Below are 21627 nucleotides of genomic sequence, written 5' to 3' on the forward strand. Positions count from 1 at the left end.
TCTAAATGGCTTGAATCAATTTCCTTGAGAGGTGCAGCTGAGGGCTCTGGTGCCCACACTGAGGAGAAGAGAGCTCATTGGTTCTGCCTATCAACTTGCATCAGCAATGTCTGGCTTTTGTGTTAATCTGGCCCAAAACCAGTTGTAAAACATTGGTTTCTTCTAAACCAAATGGCTATTGAGCTGAAGCCCAAGGCAAGCTCCCCTTTACCAGCTTCTTATACCACTGGCAGCCTTGAGGGGGAATTCCCAATGCATCCCCAGATTGGACATAGCATTGACATCACATTAGTTTTATCTGCATCCCTGTCGCTTCTTGTAAGGATATAATTCTTGGCACTCCTATTTCTAAAAGCTCCTTAGCAGGATGTATTTCAGTGGTCCATTGTCAGTTTCATGTTGGCTTGTACCCCAAATGTAATGAATGCTTCTCCCTGTAGAGGATACTGGCCAACGCAGAAGTGATGGATCCGTTACTGGCAGAACAGTGCAGACAGGGTGGTGCTAGTCCACTGCAGCTGCTGGCAATTGAGATACTTAATGTAACAAGCTGGGATGGCAGTTATTTGATGGCACTTGACTCCTACAAATACTTGTATACCACTTTTCAACAAAAGTCCTCAAAGCAGTTTACAGAAATTAAGATGGTGAATCCTTTGGGGACAAGGAATCATTTCTGTATAAACGCAAGGCAGAAGTTAGTAACAGACACCGAAAGGATGCTGTTCTGGGGATAAATCGGGCCAAAGAGGCACCTTTTAAAAGCAGTGATTCTCTTATTTAGCAGGGGGACAGAATCGTCACTTTAAAAGGTGCCTCTTTGTGCAGTTAGCAGGGCAAACTGATGTTGGAGATGGCATCCAGGGTATTGCCTATCCCTTTCTGGAGGTACTTATAGTAGTAGACCCTGGCTATGTAGGCTGCCTGGCTGCTGGAATAATCTGTTGTCCATTCCCAGTGGTATCCATGAATGCCTTGTCTCCTTCTCGTACAGGAACTTCGGTGTGAGGACCAAGTAAGCACACAGGTCTTCAAGAGAGCATGAAACGAATCCCAGTGACATTGCTGAAAGATAACCACATGGAGAGAATACGGCAGGAGAATCTGGGTACAGCAACACTCTTCACCTGAAGGTGGTGATGACTAACATTACAGCTTTCTAAGGCAAAAGCCTTCTCTGTTATCTAGAAAAGCACTCTGACTGATCTCCAGATCAAAAGCTGTAACTGTTACTGCCACTTAATGTGGAAACTCTATTAAAGAGGTCTCTCGAAATGCAGTTTGGAGTCTGTAGCCTTTATTAGTGTTACCACTTCTGTGAAAAGCCGTTTGGAGACTGATTCCTTGTTGGGCCATAACGGGGAGACTGCAGGCAGCCCAAATAAGGGTTCATGCACCAGCTTCAAACCTTGGCTTGTGAGTCACTCAGTCTTTTAGACAGGCACTGATCTGGATGTTCAATCTGTAGCTAGACTAATCAAGGCAGGCACGATTTAGACTATAACATGCCTTTGCATTGTCTGAACTGGTGCTTGGGTTGTCAGTATGACCTTAAAGCATAACATCTTGCTGGCTGAATTCGGCACACTTCTCCAGTCCTCTAAGGCGTGCACTTGCGTGTTCTGATGTCCGCTCAGTTAATCTTTGATCCCACTCAGGTTGAATTGGGAAGGCCCCACTCTGGATGCACATGTGCACACTGGCTTGATACTGCCACCCAGATCAAAACTGATTCTGCACAAAGATGAGGAAAATTAGAGAACACTGAACAGTAAGAGCTGGAACATCAATGGCCTAAGCTGAAATTGTTAAAGTAAAGGCCCCTCAGTGGTGGTCGATCTTTAGAAGAGTATCTTCAAGCTTTTATGAGGCTCCTTGAGATTAATTGGGTGCATACATTCTACCATAGTATGGAGTTTTCCCTGATGACTAGCTGTGCTGAAATACATAAATATTTTTAGAGGCCTTTCTTATGTCTGAGAAGATGATTCTAAGAATGCTTTCTGAAATGGGTGTATTAATGTGTCCTTGGCTTTGAGATCCTAGCAATGCAGTTAAAGAGGTAGGCCTCTAGTCTGTGCAGCAGTCTAAGCTGCTAAAGCTCATCCGTAGGAGTGATTGGACTCATTTAGTGGTACTGTTTTAACAGATCCAAGTTTTGACCAAAGGCCTAGCCTTGAGGTGAATACAAATATCATTAATATGATGCTTTGCAACAAAAGTTCCCAAAGTGGTTTACATGGATAAAAGTATGGCCACCTCTTCCCAGAGGGCTCACAATCTAAAAAATAAACATGATAGACACCAGCAATAGCCACTGGAAGGATGTTGTGCTGGGGATGAATAGGGCCAGTTGCTCTCCTTCCGCTAAATAAAGAGAATTGTCACTTTAAAAGGGGGCTTCTGCTCAGTTGTTGAAGCCATCTCTGTTCCCTGTTCAAGCAAATTGACTTGATTTAGTGGCTAAGCGTACCCCTGGTTGGGATCTGTCTGTTGAACAAGCCAGTACCTTAGGGCTGTACACCATATCTTGGCCTAATGCACCTCACAGAGATGGTTGGGCTAAAAGAGAGCTCTGAAGAGAAAGTAACGATTTGCCTTGAGGCCTTTGGAAGAAAGGAGGGGAAAGAACTCTTCTAAAAAGTGTAGCTACTTAGTACAATACTTCCCTGTTGCCACGAGGTGGTGCATCTGCTACTTCCAAAAAGGCATCTGTGTGAAGAAGTTTAACACAGAAGCAAAGGAAGCCTGCAGTTGGAGTCTCCAAAGTTTTATACTGGGAGACCTAACCAGTTCAAACCTCAGGTTAGCCTCCTTTCCAATAGGCTTACGAGATCACCTAGTATTGGCGGTATATATGTCTGTCCCCATGATGAAATTCGCAATGCCTGTCTTATCCGTGAACATTTACCTGGTGTGTGAGACACACAATTACTCACACACCAAGGGAGATTGGAATAACAGAGTTCTAAGACAGCAAGCCCAACATGGTGGGACTCATGTCAAGCTATAGGAAACATTGTCTAGGGATCTTCACAGATAACAACTGGACCAATTTGAACCAAACTGGGTACAGTCGTAGGGACACCTCCATGACGTAGTTCATATCATCCACCCCAACTCAAGATGGAGGATGTGTAAGCGTTTGGGGTGCAGGTGGGCTAACCTGTAAACTGCCTAACCAATTTGAACCAAATTTGGTACGGTTGTAGTGAGTGACACATAGGGACACCTCTGTGCAGTTTGTAATTATGTCCTGCACCCTGATGTGGGTCACTGGGAATATGGGTGCTGGACTAGAGAGGCCACCTTGGTCCTGATCCAGCAGGGCTATTTGTATGTTTTAAGAAGGCTAACTTGTGGACTGCCTAACCGATTTGAACCAAACTTGATGTAGTTGCAGTCACCCATAGAGACTCCTCAATGGTGTAGTTTGTGTGATTATGTCACCCACCCTGATTCAAGATGGTGGACGCGTGAAAATTTGAGGCACCATTGGGCTAACTTGCCAAACAGCCCTAAGCAGTTTGAACCCAATTTAATGTTTGATGCCTCAGGGCGCTAACTTAAAATCCATACAAATTTGATCGAAAGCCAGGCTGAAAGGGTGGGCACTGAGGCTGCAGGCCATTGTAGCTGGGGCTGATGGGAATTGTAACCCAACACCATCTGTGGAGACGCAAATTTGATAAAGGTGAGTGAAACAAATGGTTCTTTGTGTGAGAGCCCCAACAGGTTGTCATCCCCTGCTGTGTGTTTGAGGAATTGGACCTGAACACACAGCTATGGCTCTTTGTCTGTTTGTTGCCTGCCCTGTGGTGAATGGCAGCTTGTGAGCTTCAGGGTGGGTCAGGAAATGTATCAGTTGCTTTAGGCGTCACCCTAAAGCAATGTATCGGTTGGTGTCTCACCGTGTATTACTATTTAATCTCTATTCGTTTGTTTACATATGGTTCAGTCTCTATGCTGCCTTTCAGAAGGCATCCCAAGGTGGTGTACAAAAGTTAGACAATTAAGTTCTGTTAAGTTCAAATCCCCATCCGTCCATGAGACTTGCTGGGTGACTCTGGGCCAGTCACTTCTCTCTCGGCCTAACCTACTTCACAGGGTGGTTGTGAGGAGAAACTGAAGTATGTAGTACACCGCTCTGGGCTCCATGGAGGAAGAGCGGGATATAAAATGAAACAATAATAACAACATAAATGGCTGAATGTGGGAACATGGGAAGTGCTTGGCTCCTGGCGTGACAGGAACCCGGCAGGCCTCGCAATCCCCGCCCCCCCCCCTTTCCCTCAGGCTGGCTGGCAGCCTCAGTCGGCCCCACCCTTTCCCCCTCGCGCCTTTTCCCGCCTCAGCCGTAAAAAAACCCCGCACACACCACCCCTCCACGGGTTATCACGCCTAGCCCCGCCCCTGTTGCTATGGCGCAGTCGATTGGCCCCGCCTCCTAGGTACAGGCTTCAGGGGGTGGGCGGGGGGTTTCTGCTCTCGCGCGCCCTTCCCTCCGCCGCGATCATTGGTCAGCAGCCTTGCGCGCGCGCTGGCTGTGGCGGGCGGGCGGGCGGGGGGAGAGCGCTCCCTCCCTCCCCGTTCATTGGCTGCCGCCCGCGCGCGCGCTGATTGGTGGCCCGCGATAGCCGCTTCGCCCTCTCGTCCCGCCTTCTCCCTCCCCCTTGGCCGTCATTGGTGACCGTCCCCGCGCGCAAGGTCGCGCGTGAGCTGGTGGGCGGGGAGGAGAAACGGCTCCTCCCTCCTCCTCTCCCATTGGTCGTTCTCCGTTGCGCGCGCCGGCGGGACGGTAGGCTGGAGCGAGGGGGGTGAGGTAGAGGAGGAGGGAACAGATCACGTGATCCGACGCCAAGATGGCCGCCGCCGCCTCCTTGTTTTGATGAATAATCTCTGTGTAGGGAGCTAGAAGTAGCCGCCGCCGCGCCTCAGGAAGGGGCAGCTGCCTGGAGTGGGGGGCTGGGCAGTGCTGAGAGGTGGGGGGCTTTCCCACTCGTCCTCTGCTGCTCGATCAGGCACTTGGAGGACTCCGGGCGAGCTCGCCTGGTTTGCCTGTGAGGGGACGCCTGTCTGTTTCGGGGAGGGGGACTTCGGCACAGACAGCCTCGCTGGGGCTCGCAGGGCATAGGCGGCCTCAGGCGCTGTGCTTGTCTCGAAACATGAACATACGCGAGCCCTTCGGCAGCTGGGTTTCCTAGGGAGGCAAAAGGCAGAGCTCCCCTTCCCTGCCCATCTGTATCCAGCTATATGGGACTCACAGGGCCTTTAGGATACTCAGAAGGCACCCTGCAGTTGTGGGCTTGGAGCAGGCCAGGAGATAGGGAGCGGTTGGGGTACTAGGAGGCATTGTGCCATTGGGGGCATATAGGGGGCAGGCAGCCAGAGGAGTCTCTGGAGTACAAGAGGTGTTGTTCCACCCCCAGAGCTTTCAGGTGTGCATTTATGTAATACATGTATCTATGTGTGTGTATATATATCTACACACAAGCACACACAGATCTGTGAGCCATAAGGGCTTTCATACCTAGCAGAGGTAGCCTGACAGGGAGGCTTTAGGATCTAAAGGGCCGCAGGCATTTGGCTTTTTAGGATCTACCAGAGGCAGCTTAGGTCTATAGGAGGTAGCTAGAGTAGGCCGAAAGGGGCAGTTGGCTCCAAAGGGGAAAAACGAGGAGCCAGGATACAAGTGGGTGAGCCAGTGCTTGGGGTTCCGGAGGAAAGAGGCTTTTGGAACCGGGCTCACAGCGGAGGCAGCTAAGGTACAGGGAGGGGGCAAGACGTGGAGGTTCAGTGGCCAGAGAAAGGTGGGTTGGGTGTGTGTGGGTGCTACACTTTAGCTGACTAGCAAACGAGAGGAAGGAAGCTGTCTGTGCCCAAAGGGGAAAGTGTGTGTTGTGTGGTATTGCTCTTAACCTCTGACTATGCAATTCTGAGGCATCCTTGGGGAAAGAGGCAGCAAAACAGAGCTTCCCTTAAGGACTTGCTCTCCCACAAGCACGCCCCTCAAGGGAAGTACAGGGCCCCCCTTCCCCCACACTCCTTTCACCATTAAGAGGAAAACAATGGAGGAGCTGAGCGCTGATGAGGTGAGTTTGAGGAATATCGACTAGCATGGAAGTGTTGTGGGAAGGCAGTTTGGGTACTGGGATGCATGTTACAAGTATATTGTTCCACTGAAGGGGATTTACAGAGGAGTATTGAAGGGATATTTTGTGGACTAGAGTTGCATCTTTCAGTCAGTAAGTGTGTATGTATTACAGTGAGACATTCAGGTCTAAATTAATATTTTGCTGCTTTAGAAAAATGCAGTGGGGATAAACATTTCCTGTGCATGCAATACTCGCCCTGTTGTTTTTTTTTAATTGACACACCTCAGCCTAGTTCATAAAAGTCTGCAATTATCTCCAGGGTGAGGTCTTAATTCCTTCTTTTCTGGATAATTATGTATCTGTGTTGAATAATACTTTTCAGATCTTTCTGATTTGGACAGAGCAATTTTATTTTCTAAATTCAGACTCTTTAGCTCTGTTCAAAAGTGAAATGGAAAGTGTGTTTGCATTCTTCGTGCTTAAAGGAAACTTTTCAAACTCCATGTGTTGATATTAAGGAATAGTCAACGACTTCCCTGCATCTTATACTGTTTCTCTCTAAAGCATCCATTGGAGAGTGATTCAATTTCTTTTAACCTATTATGACCCTTCTTAGGTTCTTGTTTGTTGACATAACTTTTGTACTCCTCTGTCTAAGTAGTCAACAGTAAGGCAGGTCATGTATGGGGACTGATACTCCATTTCCCTCTCCACAGTAAAATGAAAATCTTAGGCTAATTTGTGAGACTGCTTTTTCAGCATCTGGCTTTGGATTCCGGCTGTTTCCCTCCAGGTCTGGTTCAGAGTTGCATGTTTTGGTAGATGACACAGACAGCATCATAACAGGTGATGGGGTTATTGCTTGTGGCATAATTGGAAGATGCTTGGATACTCTAGTGATGAGATGTTCTTCCTGTCTTAGTAAGAGGATGTCCTGTGTGTTGTTCAGACCTTATGTATTGCTTACACTTCACAAATACTTAGAGCTCATCTAGTTCTTAAGTACTATGGGGATATGACTCTGCCAGCACTTGCTGGTATTTGAACCTTGCTTCATTCCTGTCTTTCCTCATCTCTCATTTCCCTCCAGCTAGTGTATGTGGTGGCATTTGATTATTTAAACGAAACAAAAATAAATAGATGATAGATCACGTGGCTTGTAAACAGGTTCAAGATAGCTTAATCAGCTACTCTGGCTACAGGTTGGTTGCAAACTTTGAACATGTTCTTATCTTAGGATGGTGGTGCATAGCCCCAAGATAAGGTGACACTGATCGCATTGTACCTGTTCTATTGCTGCAAGTGTGAATACTTAAGTCTTGCTGGGTGTCTTCATAGCCTGCTGGGAGGCAGACTTTCTCTCCTGTAAACAATCTTTTATTTATATACAATAAATTTATTTATTCATTCATTTATTTAATTAACATAAATTTAACATTATAAATGTGTATAAATTAGATACAGTTTTACTCTGCTTTGCAAGTTTAATGGTTCTTGAAGCAGCTCACAATAATAATACTTATTAAAGATGTATATAAACAGTTACTTTAAAACTGGAATAAGCAATGGTGAAAATAAAACCTCAGATTAAAAATGGCAATGTCAAACGTGCAAACTATTGAGTTGAAAGCAAATTGAAAAAATACAGTGAAACAAATAGGTGCCAGAACATATTTTTCTCATCAGTAGTTAGAACAAAGTACCCCAGTACATTTGAAAACTTTATTCTCTGAAGAGTTTTTAAGAGTATACTAGGTAAATATTTATTGGGAATAGCTTAAGTCAGGTCTTTTCTTTTGGGACTCACCATGCATAATTTCTGAGATGATGCAGAGTTGTGAGAAGGCAATCTTATTTGTGGGATACACCAGGGCTTGACAAATCCCAGGCTCCAGGGCGCTATGGTGTATAGAAATGTAGCTGTGGCACTAGGATATTCAGAGGTGGAATTCCTTAACAAGATCTTTTTGTTTGTCCCAGGCAGCTCTGTTCCTTATCAGGGGGATAAAAAGAAGCCCAGTTACCACCGCATGTCTGTCACTAAGTCAAGTAATGTTATCAAATGTCCATTGTCCAAATTAGGTTGGGGCTGGCTTCTAGATTAAAGAAAATTTGTCAATGCCTGGGATAGACTATCCTGCATGGCTGAAACGTCCTAACATTTCCCTTTTCGTGTTCCTTGGCTACTGCCATACTAACCAGGACATTTAGGACCAACAAACAGAAGAGGGCATGTCCTCACCTCTTGCGTGTGGCTTTCCCACAGGCATCTGCTGGGCCACTGTGGGAAATAGTATGCTGGACTAGATAGGTCTTGGGCCTGATTCAGTAGGGCTGTTTTTATGTACTTAACCATTACTTCTGCTCCTTTCAATAAATGTTGAAACTCTGCTTGAAATACCAAGGTGGTCATAAAGCCACACACACAAAACATAAACAAGCATATTGACATGTACTTGAGTTGTGCAATTGTTAGTGTGGAATTCAACAAATCCTTGGTGTGAAATGTGTGCTATTTTTAATCCAGAATGCCAGCATGGCTAGTTTTAAAACCCTGCCACTGCAAGTAGCTGGAGTAGATTATCTTTATGATCCCTTTTCAACGCTGGTGAGTGGGACTCTCTGTGCTGCTGGTGGAGATCAGGTTGCAGCCGCTGCCAATCTTGATGCAAAGTCATTCAGTCTGTTCCAAAACATCATGATGATGATGATGTAAGTAGTGATTTTGCAACCCTCCAGTGTTGCAATACAATCTGGGAGTGTGTGTGTGTATGTGTGTACGTACACGTTAGTGGCTGGGGAGTGGTCTTACCATGCTGAGAAAACTACACTTCCCATCAGACACTGGAAGAGGTTGAATAGTAATGCTAAAGGGGAGGGATCTTAGTTTGGGGGGCATGTTAATTTGTTACTTGAATAATAGGTTGGTGTCTTCTGTTGTGTCATTGGCTACGGACTTCAGAGTAGCCCATTTTGTGTAAACCTGATTATATCATTGTTAATCATTAGCATTTCAAATTCTCGGTCATCAAGGCAGATTGTGCAGACTATAGACTGCTACTATGAACAGTTATATCCTGCTTTTCAGCTGCAGTTCTCAAAGTGGTTTACATAGAAAAACGAGTCACCAAGGTGGTCCCCCCTGTGGCCAAAGGGCTCGCCATCTAAAAAGCAACAAGGTAGACTGCTAGCAACAGCCACTTCAGGTTCTGTTCAGGGTTCAACCTTTTAAAAGCACGATTGTTGAGGTTTCCATAAGGCCCTTTCTTTCCTCGGTACAACTTTGCTTTAAGAGGATACCACCAGCCACTTGAGCGGTTTTCTTTGCAGTCACTTCAGTCAGATTCCACTCTGCTTTCTAAACCTGTTGGATGATGGTTTTCACTCTTGCGTGCATATGCGCACACACACACACGCACACACGAGACACCATGCTTGGAATTAGCTTCTTGCCACTGGAAGGTATGAACTGCCCTGGAGTGATGAGGTAGGATTTTTTTTGTAAACAGGATGAGTTTTGTAAACTCAGCTCCTGCCTGTGGCTTCCAGTGGCATCTGGTGGGCCACTGTGTGAAACAGGATGCTGGACTAGATGGGCCTTGGGCTTGATCCAGCAGGGCTGTTTTTATGTTCTTATGAGAATGGATATTTTCCCACCTTCCCATCATACAGGAGTCAGAAATTACTTCCATTGATATGCATAGGCAGGTGCACTAGTAACTAGGGACCCACAAATTCAGACCTAGCTCACAGCTAGAAATAAATATAAGCAAAATGCAAGTCATTCTCCTGGCTCTGCTGAGGGCTGGATTGGGCCATGGATCAACTTGCAACATCTGTGAGATGGGGCACGTTGCTGTGGATGGCGGCTACCATCAGCAACCCAGTCTCCTCTGTGGCATGACGCGGTGCCCGCTTCTGGTGGGGTACAGTAATAGCTGTGGTTAAGAGCACCCTACTGGGGGGGGCATATTGCCAGCAAAAGGAGTAACGGGAGGAGGGGGCAGAGAAGGAGACCCAAGCGACACATAGAAGCAAGGGTGTGGGTAAGGTGGCAAAGGAGAAGGTTAAAGGCCTTCCAGAAGTATGAGAGAAGAAATCATCATTATCTTTGTTAACCGCCCCATAACAAATTGTTCTCTGGACGGTTCACAACAGAGGATGAAAAACATACAATAAAAACACATAACACGTTAAATAACAGAACCAAAAGGTGAAAAGAAAACACAGAATACAATACAGAGCAGCTTGAAAACTCATTTTAAAATTAGTTAAAAATCAGAATCAAAATGGAAAAACCCGCATTTAAAAGGCCAGGGTGAACAAAATTTTATCAGGCGGCTAAAAGAGCAAAGTGATGAAGCCAGGTGAACCTCACTGGGGAGGCTATTCCATCAACGGGGTGCAACCACCGAAAAGGCCCTCTCCCTGGTAGCCACCCACTTCACCTTGCTTGGCAGGGGCACCCAGAGGAGGGCCTCCGAAGAAGATCTTCATGTCCGGGTAGGGACATATGGGGCAAGGCGCTCTCTTAGGTAACGCTGATGATTTGTGTTATTTCCCCACCACCTACCATTAATAATGCTTCTTGGGAGTCAGATCAGATAGGTAGGCACCAGCCCTACACAGGACTGTGTAGGAATTCAAGTTGCTAGGTGCCAGGATCAAACTGCTAGGAGCCCAGGTTTGACCAGTCACTTCCTGTTTTGGTTTGTTTTTTGCCACCACGACAAGTAACTGGGACCCTCGTTGTTCGCTACAGAGGTATTTGAGTAATTTTAGTCTACACTTGTTCTAGGCTGTCCTTTTGTTTGGTGGGCAGGCCTTAAGCTGCACATAGAGACCTGGTGAAACATGAATTGCCTGAACGTGGCTGCATCTTAATAGCTGTAATATTACTGCACAAGGGATGCGTACTGCAGGGAATGGGACATCTTTAACGTATTTCGACCTCAGCGTTTTGTCCTGTGGGTATCTGTCTTGCTAGAAGAGGCCTAGCTGCTTTTGTCCGTTCTCCCACATTCTCCTCTATTTCTCGATACCTTCTTTTGGAATGAGAGCCACAGCAAGGACTTCTTGGTGGCCCAGACCCAAGTACAGGCAAGGTCTGGCCCCAAAGGCTGAAGAGGTGGCAGATGCTTGGAACCAGGGGAAGAGGCAGGCAGTGGGAGAGGGTAGCTTAATAACTTAACAGCCAGGGGCACAAGATTGGCTATCTAGAGTCAGCTGGTTCCAAGGACCCAGAGGATCCTGATCTGTAGTGTTGGCATCCTAACTTGAACTTCGTGTTGTTCTGTCCTCCGGACTAGAATCTCAGTTGGCATAAGGAATAGAATTTGGCTTGGCCATAGATGTCTCTATGTTCCATCTCTGCTCTTTTGTAGTTCTCCCAGTTCTGGAGGAGTGATCCCCAGAAAAGAGTGCTCATGTTAACCCTATTTTGTACTCCTTTTGTTGCAGATCCGCCGAAGGCGCCTTGCCCGGCTTGCTGGTGGGCCATCTTCCCAGCCCACCACGCCGCTTACATCCCCACAGAGGGAGAACCCCCCGGGACCGCCTGGAGCAGCGCCATCCCCTGGAGCATCTCATAGTCTTGGGCTCAATGTACAGAGCATGACCCCTGCTACCTCTCCGATTGGTGCATCAGGTAACGGACAGTTAAACCACCCTGTTGTATCTGTGCTCAGGCAGGCCTCTCCAAGCCCACCTGCCAGCTCGCCAGGGGCGAGTGCTCGCAGCCCTCTGGTGAGCAGGACACCCAGCACCACACAGATCTCATCCCTAGAGGTCTCACTTCCTTTGCCGTTTTTGAGAAGGTAAGAAACAGGAATCCTTTCTGAGCTGTAGGAGAGGGCTCCCTTCCCACCGTTCCTTACCATCTCCATCCATTGCCCAGTGCAAAGGGCAGAAGACCTGCTTGTCTCCTCTCTGCCTATGTGCTGCAAAAGGATTTGAGGGAAGAGAGGGGATTGATGGCGACCACAGTTTATGGCTGCCCAGTAAGCTAAGCCAAAACAGTGGATCTCTGTTTGTTAGTAGCTGGAGGAACCCAAGATACTGGCTTTCCAGGCTTCCTAAAAAAATTAATGCTGATGGCTTTGAAATTCAGAATATTTCTCCAACCCGAACAGGGAGTAGCTTACTATCAGCCAGTTAGGTCATTTTTAAACAGTTTGGTAGGAGAGTAAAGAAACTGACCATCCTTTTGGGCAATCCTCTTTTTAAAAAGTATTTCATGGAAATGCACAAACATGACAAAAGGAAACGATTTCCCTTGATATGAACTTGTAGCTGAATGGTAGAGCACCTTATTGCATGTGGAAAGTCCTAGATTAATCTCTGGTGTCCCCAGGTGGGACTGGGAAATAGCTCTACTCCTTACAACTCCTTGGATTGTTTGCATGCAGAAGGTTCCCAGTTCCCTCCCTGGCAGCATCTCTAAGAGAGGGCTGAGAGAGATTCCTGCCTGCAACCTTGGAGAAGCCGCTGCCAGTCTGGGTAGACAATGCTGAGCTAGATGGACCTATGGTTTGATTCAGTATATGGCAGCTTCCTATGTTCCTATTCACTTTATAAGAGTGAATGACAATATAAGCTCACTTACATTGGAGAAAGAACTTGTATACCACAAGAGTAGTTTTAGCCCTTGCCCCAATCTGCATAGATCTCCCCTTCCATCTGCGTATCTAGGTTCTGAATGTTGCAAGCCGCTTTTGATCCATATGTGTCTCTATTTTCCTCTTCACTCCTTGCCCTGCCATCTGCTTAGATAGCAGTTTGCTGTTGTGGTTAATTTTTGCACATTGACCTTGTGACTGAGAGGCAGTATAACAATAGAGATATTCCTTTCCTGTCTGAAGCAGTGCAGGTGACACATGGGTAGTGTCTCCCTAGCATGTTTACCTGGAGGAATGTGATTGGCCTGCTTGCTTCAGGAGCGTATATGCCTGCTGGAGGTGATGGCTGAACTGGATCATGACTGAGCCATTTGTTGCCGCTAAAACTTAGCTACCATACAAGTTGTAGATTGGTTTGTATCTGAGAGCAATAACTTAATATGAAACCCCTCCAGTCTATCCGGATACCTCAGCAGTAGAGGGCTGATAGACCTTGTATGGGAATCCTTATAAAAGGGACAGTACAGCAGAACGTGCTGTATCATTGCTATCTATTCAGGTCCACATGGGCAGATTGGCTCCCTTAATGGCGCTTGGAAGTATCTGCCCTGCAGGAGTACAGAAGGGAGAACGCTCTATAGAAAACGGGGCTGCATCACTTCAGCCCTCTAGTAGTGTTTGGGTAACAACTCGCATCAGCCCCAGTGGCCAGTAGTCAGGCATTATGGGAAGTGTAGTCCCAACAGCTGCAGAAGGGCCAAAGTGACACAGCCCTGTACTAACTGAGAGTTTAGGCATGTCAGCCTTTTCCCAATAGGCAGATAGATTTTAGCCACTGTGTGTAGGTTAAAGGCAGCTTCCAAATACATCTCCAGCACTACACCCTTGAGAAAGCCCTATCACATAACTTGGCTGCTCCCTGATATATCTGAGTATAAATGTCTTTTAATTGTCCTGCTAGGATTGGGTCTGTGTCGTCGTCTTCCCCCAGGGAAGTGGTTAATAAGCTAACAACAATGCCGTCTTCCTGGTGTCTTTTCTCCAGGTGTGGCCTACCGAAGCCAGAGCAGTGAAGGCGTGAGTTCACTCAGCAGCTCCCCGTCAAACAGCCTCGAAACGCAATCTCAGTCCCTCTCCCGATCGCAGAGCATGGATATCGATAGCGTCTCCTGCGAGAAAAGGTAAATGGGGTTCTGCCTGGTCTCTTCCTCTGGGTGGAACTGTCCTCCCTCAGGCCATGCCTGCTGCTGGTTCCAGTGGCTGCAATAAATGCCATTTCTGCCCCACTTGACAATCCTGATATGTATTTCCAAATAGTCTCTTGCCTTGTTACTGGGGATGAGCTAGAACCGCCTAATTAGGATGGGCCGTAGCGCCTTAGTAAAGCATCTGCTTGCATGCAGAAGGTCCCAGGTTCAATCCCTGTCCCAGCATCTCTAGGCCGGGCTGGGAACGACCCCTTTCTGAAGCCCTGGAGAGCCACTGTTGGTCAGGGTAAACCAGTGTTCTTTGCAAGGCCCAGTGGTGTCCACCACCAACCCTAATTGCAGCTCCCTGGCTAATGGTTTATTGGGCCTGTGTAAAGCTTCAGCCAAGGCTGAATTCTCTGCCCAGCCCCCTGGCACCAGAGTCGACGGTTCCCACCATGCCGTGCTGAGCTTTGCCCAGCACTGGGTGGGGGTGCTCCTTTAAGGGAAACTGAGCCCTCTTGAGCCCCCCTGCGCCATCTTGGAAGGCAGGCAAGGCATGCTGGGAAGTGGAGCCCTTCCCAGCACTTGCTTCTCCATCGAGTTCTTAAGAGAGGAATCCATCTCTCTTAAAGGGCCCTCCCAGCCCCGAGAAAGGCCCAGTACTACATGGAAGTCGGCCGCCTAGTGGGAAATGGCTCTCGCACGGAAGGTTTTTGGCTCCAGTGGCCCCTGCGTGAAAAACAGTGGCTCTCACTGGGATAGACCAGACGTTGCAGCTGGACCAATGGACCTCCTTTCCATGTGTTCATGTTCAATCAGGCAGGGAATCTTTACAGCACTTGATGTTCGCTTTTACTGTTGGGGTGCAGAGGTTCACTTTTGGCTCCAAGGAACTGAGGCCGGTGAGCTAGGAAGAAAATCATGTACTTCTTGTGGACTAGAAAGGCAGGATTTTTTGTGGATGAGAAAGGCAGGATCCTCAAAGGCAGGGTGCCTCTGAGTACCAGTTGCGGAGGAGTAACAGCAGGAGAGAGGGCATGCCCTCAACTCCTTTACCTGTGGCTTCCAGTGGTATCTGGTGGGCCACTGTGAGAAACAGGATGCTGGACTAGATGGGCCTCCTTGGGCCTGATCCAGCAGGGCGGTTCTTATGAGAATCCCCTTTGTCTTAAAGCTCTGATTGACAATTCAGGTTGCTGGTAGCCATTTAAGCAGTTAGCAGCTGATGGGCCAAATGTCCAGACTGTGTCTCTCCCCACCCCACAATGTCCCGCCAGTGAGTCTGCCCTCCTTTTACCTCTAAGTCAGCAACTGAATGAAGGGCTTGGTGCTATATTAGCAACGGGGGCAGATTTGGCCGTGCAGCCACTGCAAGTTTTAGAAGGATGGTGTTTTGATGGCGGAATTGATTGTAGGATTTAAAAATCCATGTAAGGAGGGGGGGAAATAGAAGCTGGCATCTAATGGAAGCTCTCCCTAATAAAACCAATTGGAGTGGCAGATAAGGGAGCTGAATAATTAACTCTGTTAGCATGCATAATGGATTGCTTAAAATATGCTCGGTGGGGCAAGCCTGGTGTTCGAAGCAGTCCTGACTGTTTAGATATTAAGCAAGGTAGAAGGAGAGACCAAGGAGAGCTGCATGGAGAAGGGGTGGGAAAAGAGAGGAGAGAGCGAGTGATGGGGTGGTGGTTTATGCCTTTTGCCCAGAACTTTGCAGGAAGCAGGATCTGGCATAACAGCCACGCATGGTCCTGTGCACTTGGTTTCTGTGGATACAAATCCTTCATAAGCGAACAGAAGGGGTGGTCTCCGCAGTCAGGTGAATACTCAGTGTTGTGGAAGAATGCATTCATGCACACTCTGTGGCTGCAGATGTAGCCATGGCAAAACCTATAATTCATTTGTTTTTGCATCTATATCTCCTGCTTTTCTTCCAAGGAGCCTGGAGTGTTGCATGTAGCTGTGTTTATCTTCACAGCAACCCTGTTAGGCTGAGAGAAGGGACTGGACCAGAATCATTCCCTGAGTTTCATGCTGCGATTTGAACTCGGGTCTCTCTGATTTGAATGCGGGTTTCTTTTCTGGCTGTGGCTCTCACTCTAGCTCTCACCTTAATTTGAGAACTGCTGTCTAAATAGGTCCTTCCGACGTGTAAACACTTGCACAAAACATTTACACACTGTAGTCTAGGCACCCAAATGGGGGTGTTTCTCGAGCTCCTGGTGAGCTGACTCTGGTCTTGGTGGCTCACAGCTTGTGCCGGCTCCGCAGAGAAAAGCGGCACGAGCAGTAGACTGCAGAAGGCCAGTCGATTGATGTGCAGCTGCTCATTGCAACATATTTATAGATCTCGCATTACTTGTGTGCACCACTCTCGTCTCCTTGAGCTGCCGTCGCTCATTGCGGGCTCCCGTTTGGTCAGCAACTTCCGTAAGGGAACCTCTTGAAAGGGTCCAGAGATTAATGGGTTTGTGGTTCCACTTACAGCATGTCCCAGGTGGACGTAGATTCAGGAATTGAAAACATGGAAGTGGATGAGAATGACCGGAGGGAGAAGAGAAGCCTCACGGATAAGGTGGGTTGTTCCACAGCTGTGTCGCATGGGGATGATGTATGCCTGTGTGGTTCGTTGCTTTATTTGGCTTTCTAGGACACTATTCCCAGAATCTCAGGGCAGGTAGCACGTTATCAAAAATACCAAGGCTTTGATTTTTATTTTTTTTGGCCCTTATGCAAAAGTCCACTACAAACAAGGGACTTTTGACTTTGTTAAAACAAACTTACAACACTAAACAATATTGATCTAAACACAAACAGCAAAACATAATACGGCAAACCCCGATTCATCAATCCAACCACACTCTTAATATTGTCTGGGGCACGAAAACTACCATAGTTTTCCCGATCTAGTACAAAGAATAAAATCTGATGAAATTACATAGAAAGCATTATTTGTAGTCTGGTTTGAACGGGACCGAATAATAAGGTTTAGCTTTTCTGAGAGCGCGATATACCATGTCCATCGACGTAGTTTGATTCCCCTGCAATGTTTGGCTATAGGTAATCTGGCAACAGTTACCATATACGCAATTAATCTTTTTGATATCGCCTCTGTATTGACCCCTTAAAATACATGGGAGAAATAGTGGGAGAATCTGCTGTTTTCTGGCACATGTTTCTTGGGAACCTTGAAAGACCTGCAGGATTAAGTTCAAAATGTCTACCACAGTACTGCAAGGTTGTGGAAGGGTGAAATAAATTTTCCCACACCAGCTTTTATCAGTTCATGTTTTCTGCTATGCAGACCTCTACTCCTGCCGATGCTTTAGAGTTCTGAAATGCCAGTGTAAGAGGTGAAACTGGGTGAGACATAAGAATATACTTCCCTGGTTTGGTTTAACTGTTCCCAAATGGTGCTATACTTTCAGTCTCGAATGTGGATCTCCACCTTTAATTTCACACAGGTGTTGAGCAGGCAAAATAGTCCATTGTAAAGTATTCTTTGTGAAGGGGTGGCTGAAAAGATGACTGATCCACAGTGACACAACTTTGAGTTTCTGCTCTCTGCAGTCCAAACTGAAAGTGAAATATTTCCCCCTTCTTTCCTTTGTGTTGCAGGAGCTCCCCTCAGGATCAGAAATATCCGAGGAACAGGCCTTGCAGCTAGTCTGCAAGATCTTCAGGGTCTCCTGGAAGGACCGAGATCGGGACGTCATCTTCCTAACTTCCCTTTCCGAGCAGTTTAAACAGAATCCAAAAGAAGGAGGTGAGCAACTTGAGTGTGTTTCCCTTGTGCTTGTTAAGGCTGCGAGAGAGAGAGAGAGAGAGAGAGAGAGAGAGCGAGAGCGAGAGAGAGAGAGAGAGAGAGAGAGAGAGAGAGAGCCCGATCTGTGGAACAGAATACATAAAACTGAGTTGGACGTTAGTCTTTCTACCCCAATGTGGTCTACACTGACCAATCGCAAAGTTTTGAAGGGCTGTGGGGCCGGCTGTTGTATGGAAAAGCATTTGCAAGCTCACATGCAGTAGGTCCCAGGTTCAATCCCTGGCTTCTCCAGGTCTGGGAAAGATTCCTGCCTGGATCATAGGAAGTTGCCATATGCTGAGTCAGACCCTTGGTCCATCTTGCTCAGTTTTGTCTACACAGACTGGCAGAGGTTGCAGGCAGGTGTCTCCTAGCCCTATGTGGAGATGCCAGGAACTTGGAACCTTCTGCATGCAAGCATGCAGATGTTCTTCCCAGAGCGGCCCCATCCCCTAAAGCTCTTTTTGGACTACAACCCCCATCATCCCCAGTCACAGTGGCCAATAGACAGGGCTTATGGGAGTTGTCAGCCAACACCTTAAGTGGTGCAGCGAGGAAATGCTTGACTAACAAGCAGAAGGTTGCTGGTTCAAATCTCCGCTGGTACTATATCGGGCAGCAGTGATCTAGGAAGATGCTGAAAGGCATCATCTCATACTGTGCGGGAGGAGGCAATAGTAAACCCCTCCTGTATTCTACCAAAAGAAAACCATAGGGCTCTGTGGGTGCCAGGAGTCAGAATCGACCTGACGGCACACTTTACCTTGCCTTTAGGCCAACATCTGCAGGATGGCCAAAGCTGAGCATCCCTGGCCTTAGAACATCTTGACTGAGCTGCTGCTCCTCGCTATTTGTCTTATTCCTTCTTAAACAAATGTGACAACCTATAATTGCCTGGGGTCTGTGTGTGTGCTGTGGGATGATAGCGAGGTGGCGAGACTGAGGCTGGCTGATCCCACCTGGGTGCATTTGGTTCCCCACAGTGCTGGATTTGTCATCAGCAGATGGTGTTGGAGTGGGCCCTGGTATTGGCAAGCCGAGCCTGCCGTGTGTGGCAGGGGGTTCCGTGGGTGGCTCTGCTCCCACAGCTTTCACGACGACGCAGGAAGGCATTCCATCTGTTCTGCTGGCAAACGAGCACATTAGACTTGCCAATAAGTCCGGGTCCTTTGCGGCGTGCCCCCCGCTTAAAAAGAAGAAGCCTGAAGCTGTTGATATGGTAGCATAGGTGTGAGCATAGGACTCTGCCTTAAACTGAGTCAGACCCTTGGTCCCAGCGGCTTCTCAGAGACTGCAGGCAGGAATCTCTCTCAGCCCGATCTTGGAGATGCTGCCAGGGAGAGGACTTGGAACCTTCTGCTCTTCCCAGAGCGGCTCCATCCCCTGCTGAGGGGAATCTCTTCCAGTGCTCACACTTCTGGTCTCCCATTCATATGCAACCAGGGTGGACCCTGCTTAGCTAAGGGGACAAGTCACGTTTGCTACCACCAGGCCCGCTCTCTTCCCCTGAGGTTTTGATGGTGCTAAGAAGTGTTCACTGTTGTCCTGGGTTTCCCTTGCAGGTTGTTGCCCCTTTCAGAAATTAAGCCCGTCTTGCTGTAGTGAGCATGCATTGTCCCCTTGGCTAAGCAGGGCCTGCCCTGGTTTGCATTTGAATGGGAGACTACATGTGAGCTCCGTAAGACATTCCCCTTGGGGTAGGGGTTGCTCTGGGAAGAGCAGCTGCCTGCTGGCATGCAGAAGGTTGCTAAAGAGAATATTCCAGAGCGGAGAGAAGGGTAATTCTAAACGGGGCAGACTCGTGTATACGTTCCCGGTCCACGTGACTGGCTATCCCTAAATGACCTCGTCATCCCAGGGACGGGCCCCATGTGGATTCCAAGGCCCCTGAGACGGTTGCTCCGAAGGATCCTCTCGTGACTCCTCTCCTCTTCTCTCCTCCAAAGTGTTCTCGGACTTCAAAGACTTGATTGGGCAGATCCTCATGGAAGTCCTGATGATGTCGACCCAGCTGAGGGAGGAAAACCCCATCACCAGCCTGACAGCGACGTCGCAGCCCATTGCAGCCGCCGCCCGGTCGCCCGATAGGAGTCTGGTTCTGAACACGGGCTCCAATCCGGGGACGAGTCCCATCTTCTGCAACGTTGGCTCATTTGGCTCCAGCTCTTTATCAAGGTAAGCTTAGGCCGCGTGGCGGACGCGGCTCCATTTTGATTCTGCAGAGACGACGCTAGGGGTGTGTGGGTTGAGCGAGATCTTTCCAAATGCCCCGCCAAGGCAGGTGGTGGAGAGCAGGGTGCTTGGAAGGGCAGGTGTCAGTGTGAAATTTAGCCCTTGCAGTCCCGGCAGGACCTCCTCCGGCCTTGTGGCAGCAAGTATGAATTGTCACTTCGCTAAGCAGGGTCTGCCCTAAATTGCATTTGGATGGGGGACCATATGTGAGCACTCTCTGCTGCGAGGTATTCCTCTTAAGGAATGAGGCCAAAGCTCACTGGTAGAGCATTGGCATATTGGCATGTAGGAAGTCCCGGGTTCAATCCCTGGCAGCATCTCCAGGCCGGGCTGGGAAAGGCCCCCGCCAGAAACTTTGGAGAGCTGCTGCCAGTCTGTGTAGACCACACTGAGCGGGATGGATGGATGGTTTGACTCAGTAGAAAGCAGCTTCCTGTGTTCTCATTCCGCAGCAACAATGAGGACTAGGAACATGGTGGTTTTGTTTTAAATAAAAGCAGAGATTCATGGGACATAAAAAGTGGTGCCTCATAGGAAATGTATGTGCAAATGGCAATCTTCAGAACACGTGTGAGTTTTCAGATGTATTGTGGACATCATTATCAGTTTGGATACCTCTTTACGGAATTGGCCCCTAGGCTGAGAAATGTGCAATACAGGAGGAAAGGCCGAGACCCTTTGCTTCCTGGTTGGCTCTCCCGTCTTCCTTTTCCCTCTGTGTTCTAAGTGGCCAACTGGTCTGTCTCTCTCCTTCCCCCTCCCCTCCCCTCCCTCCTTGCTCCCCTTTTCCTCCTTCATAGTCTCTATGGAACCAGCCCAGCTCCGACCGTCAGTTTTGCCAGCCCTGCGCCTCTAGCCAGCTCCTTCCTTGCCCCCTCCGCTAGCCCCGTGGCCCCCACGCCCGTGCCCTCCCTCTCCGTCAGCCCTCACGTCCTGGGCCTCCAGCCCCCCTCCCCACGCTACCGCCCGTACACGGTGGCCCACCCCTGGACCTTTCCGGCCAGTCCTGCCTCGCCCTCGGCCGGAGCCTCCACCCCCTCCCGTCCCCCGACTCCTCCGGCCGTCAGTTCCAGCCCTTCTGCTCCGCTGGCCAGCTCAAGCAGGCTGCGGCCCGTAGCCATGGCCCTGCCTCTGTTCGCTGCTTCGCCCGGGCTCCTCGGCAGACGCTCCTCTCTCCCGGGCAGGACGCCGCCGAGGTATTTCGCCACCTCACGAGGTGGTTCTTCTTACCGTGTGCTGTGGACAGTTGCAGTGACTTGGCATGCTTTAGAGGAATGCAGCGTTTTGACGTGTCGATCTCCACTAACCAGCCCCTTGAATACACCACCTCCTCTGTCGGAGGGTGTTGGCTTCCTAACTGGGTGTGAGTCCCCGGCTGCTAGCAAGGCCTCTTGAGTGTGGTGTCTGGTGTGCCAGATTCATGACATCTTACAGGACTGATGCAGGGGAGAAATACTGTTGATGAAAGGATGGGGAAAGGAACCCAGCAGTTTATGTTTCCTGCTGGATAGAGTTGAATGGGGTCTCCCTCTTGCCCCCTTCTCTTCCAATACTTGCATCCGGTGAGGACCACCTGAGAGAGCTGGTCTGGTGGGAGCAAGCATGGCTTGTCCCCTTTGCTGAGCTGGGTCTGCCCTGGTTGCATGTGAATGGGAGACTTGATGTGTGAGCACTATAAGATATTC

General features: G+C 48.5%; 3 protein-coding genes across 4 annotated transcripts in view; 2 read left to right on the plus strand and 1 right to left on the minus strand.

Moving 5' to 3' along the window:
- The window catches only part of RBP7 (retinol binding protein 7), a 4427-nt gene extending 3148 nt beyond the window's left edge, over positions 1 to 1279 (plus strand). Inside the window, exon 4 of the mRNA XM_053280884.1 lies at positions 995 to 1279. Within this exon, the coding sequence (XP_053136859.1) occupies positions 995 to 1045 (51 nt within the window). The 3' untranslated portion in view covers positions 1046 to 1279. The remainder of the gene's footprint in view (positions 1 to 994) is intronic.
- LOC128338442 (uncharacterized) overlaps positions 1 to 4088 on the minus strand; it is a 27934-nt gene extending 23846 nt beyond the window's left edge. Inside the window, exon 1 of the transcript XR_008312628.1 lies at positions 3912 to 4088. The gene's annotated coding sequence lies outside the window, so the exon portion shown is untranslated. The remainder of the gene's footprint in view (positions 1 to 3911) is intronic.
- Positions 4089 to 4803: 715 nt separating this feature from the next.
- Positions 4804 to 21627, plus strand: part of UBE4B (ubiquitination factor E4B) — a 44275-nt gene continuing 27451 nt past the window's right edge. Inside the window, exons 1-7 of one of the 2 annotated variants that reach the window (XM_053281160.1) lie at positions 4804 to 6092; positions 11556 to 11742; positions 13758 to 13893; positions 16393 to 16480; positions 17524 to 17671; positions 19657 to 19885; positions 20743 to 21138. In XM_053281160.1, coding sequence (XP_053137135.1) covers positions 6069 to 6092; positions 11556 to 11742; positions 13758 to 13893; positions 16393 to 16480; positions 17524 to 17671; positions 19657 to 19885; positions 20743 to 21138 — 1208 coding nt within the window. In that variant the 5' untranslated portion in view covers positions 4804 to 6068. The remainder of the gene's footprint in view (positions 6093 to 11555; positions 11743 to 13757; positions 13894 to 16392; positions 16481 to 17523; positions 17672 to 19656; positions 19886 to 20742; positions 21139 to 21627) is intronic. The other variant, XM_053281159.1, reaches the window with a different exon arrangement.

This window comes from Hemicordylus capensis, chromosome 16, assembly GCF_027244095.1.
Source record: "Hemicordylus capensis ecotype Gifberg chromosome 16, rHemCap1.1.pri, whole genome shotgun sequence".
Lineage (NCBI taxonomy): Eukaryota > Metazoa > Chordata > Lepidosauria > Squamata > Cordylidae > Hemicordylus > Hemicordylus capensis.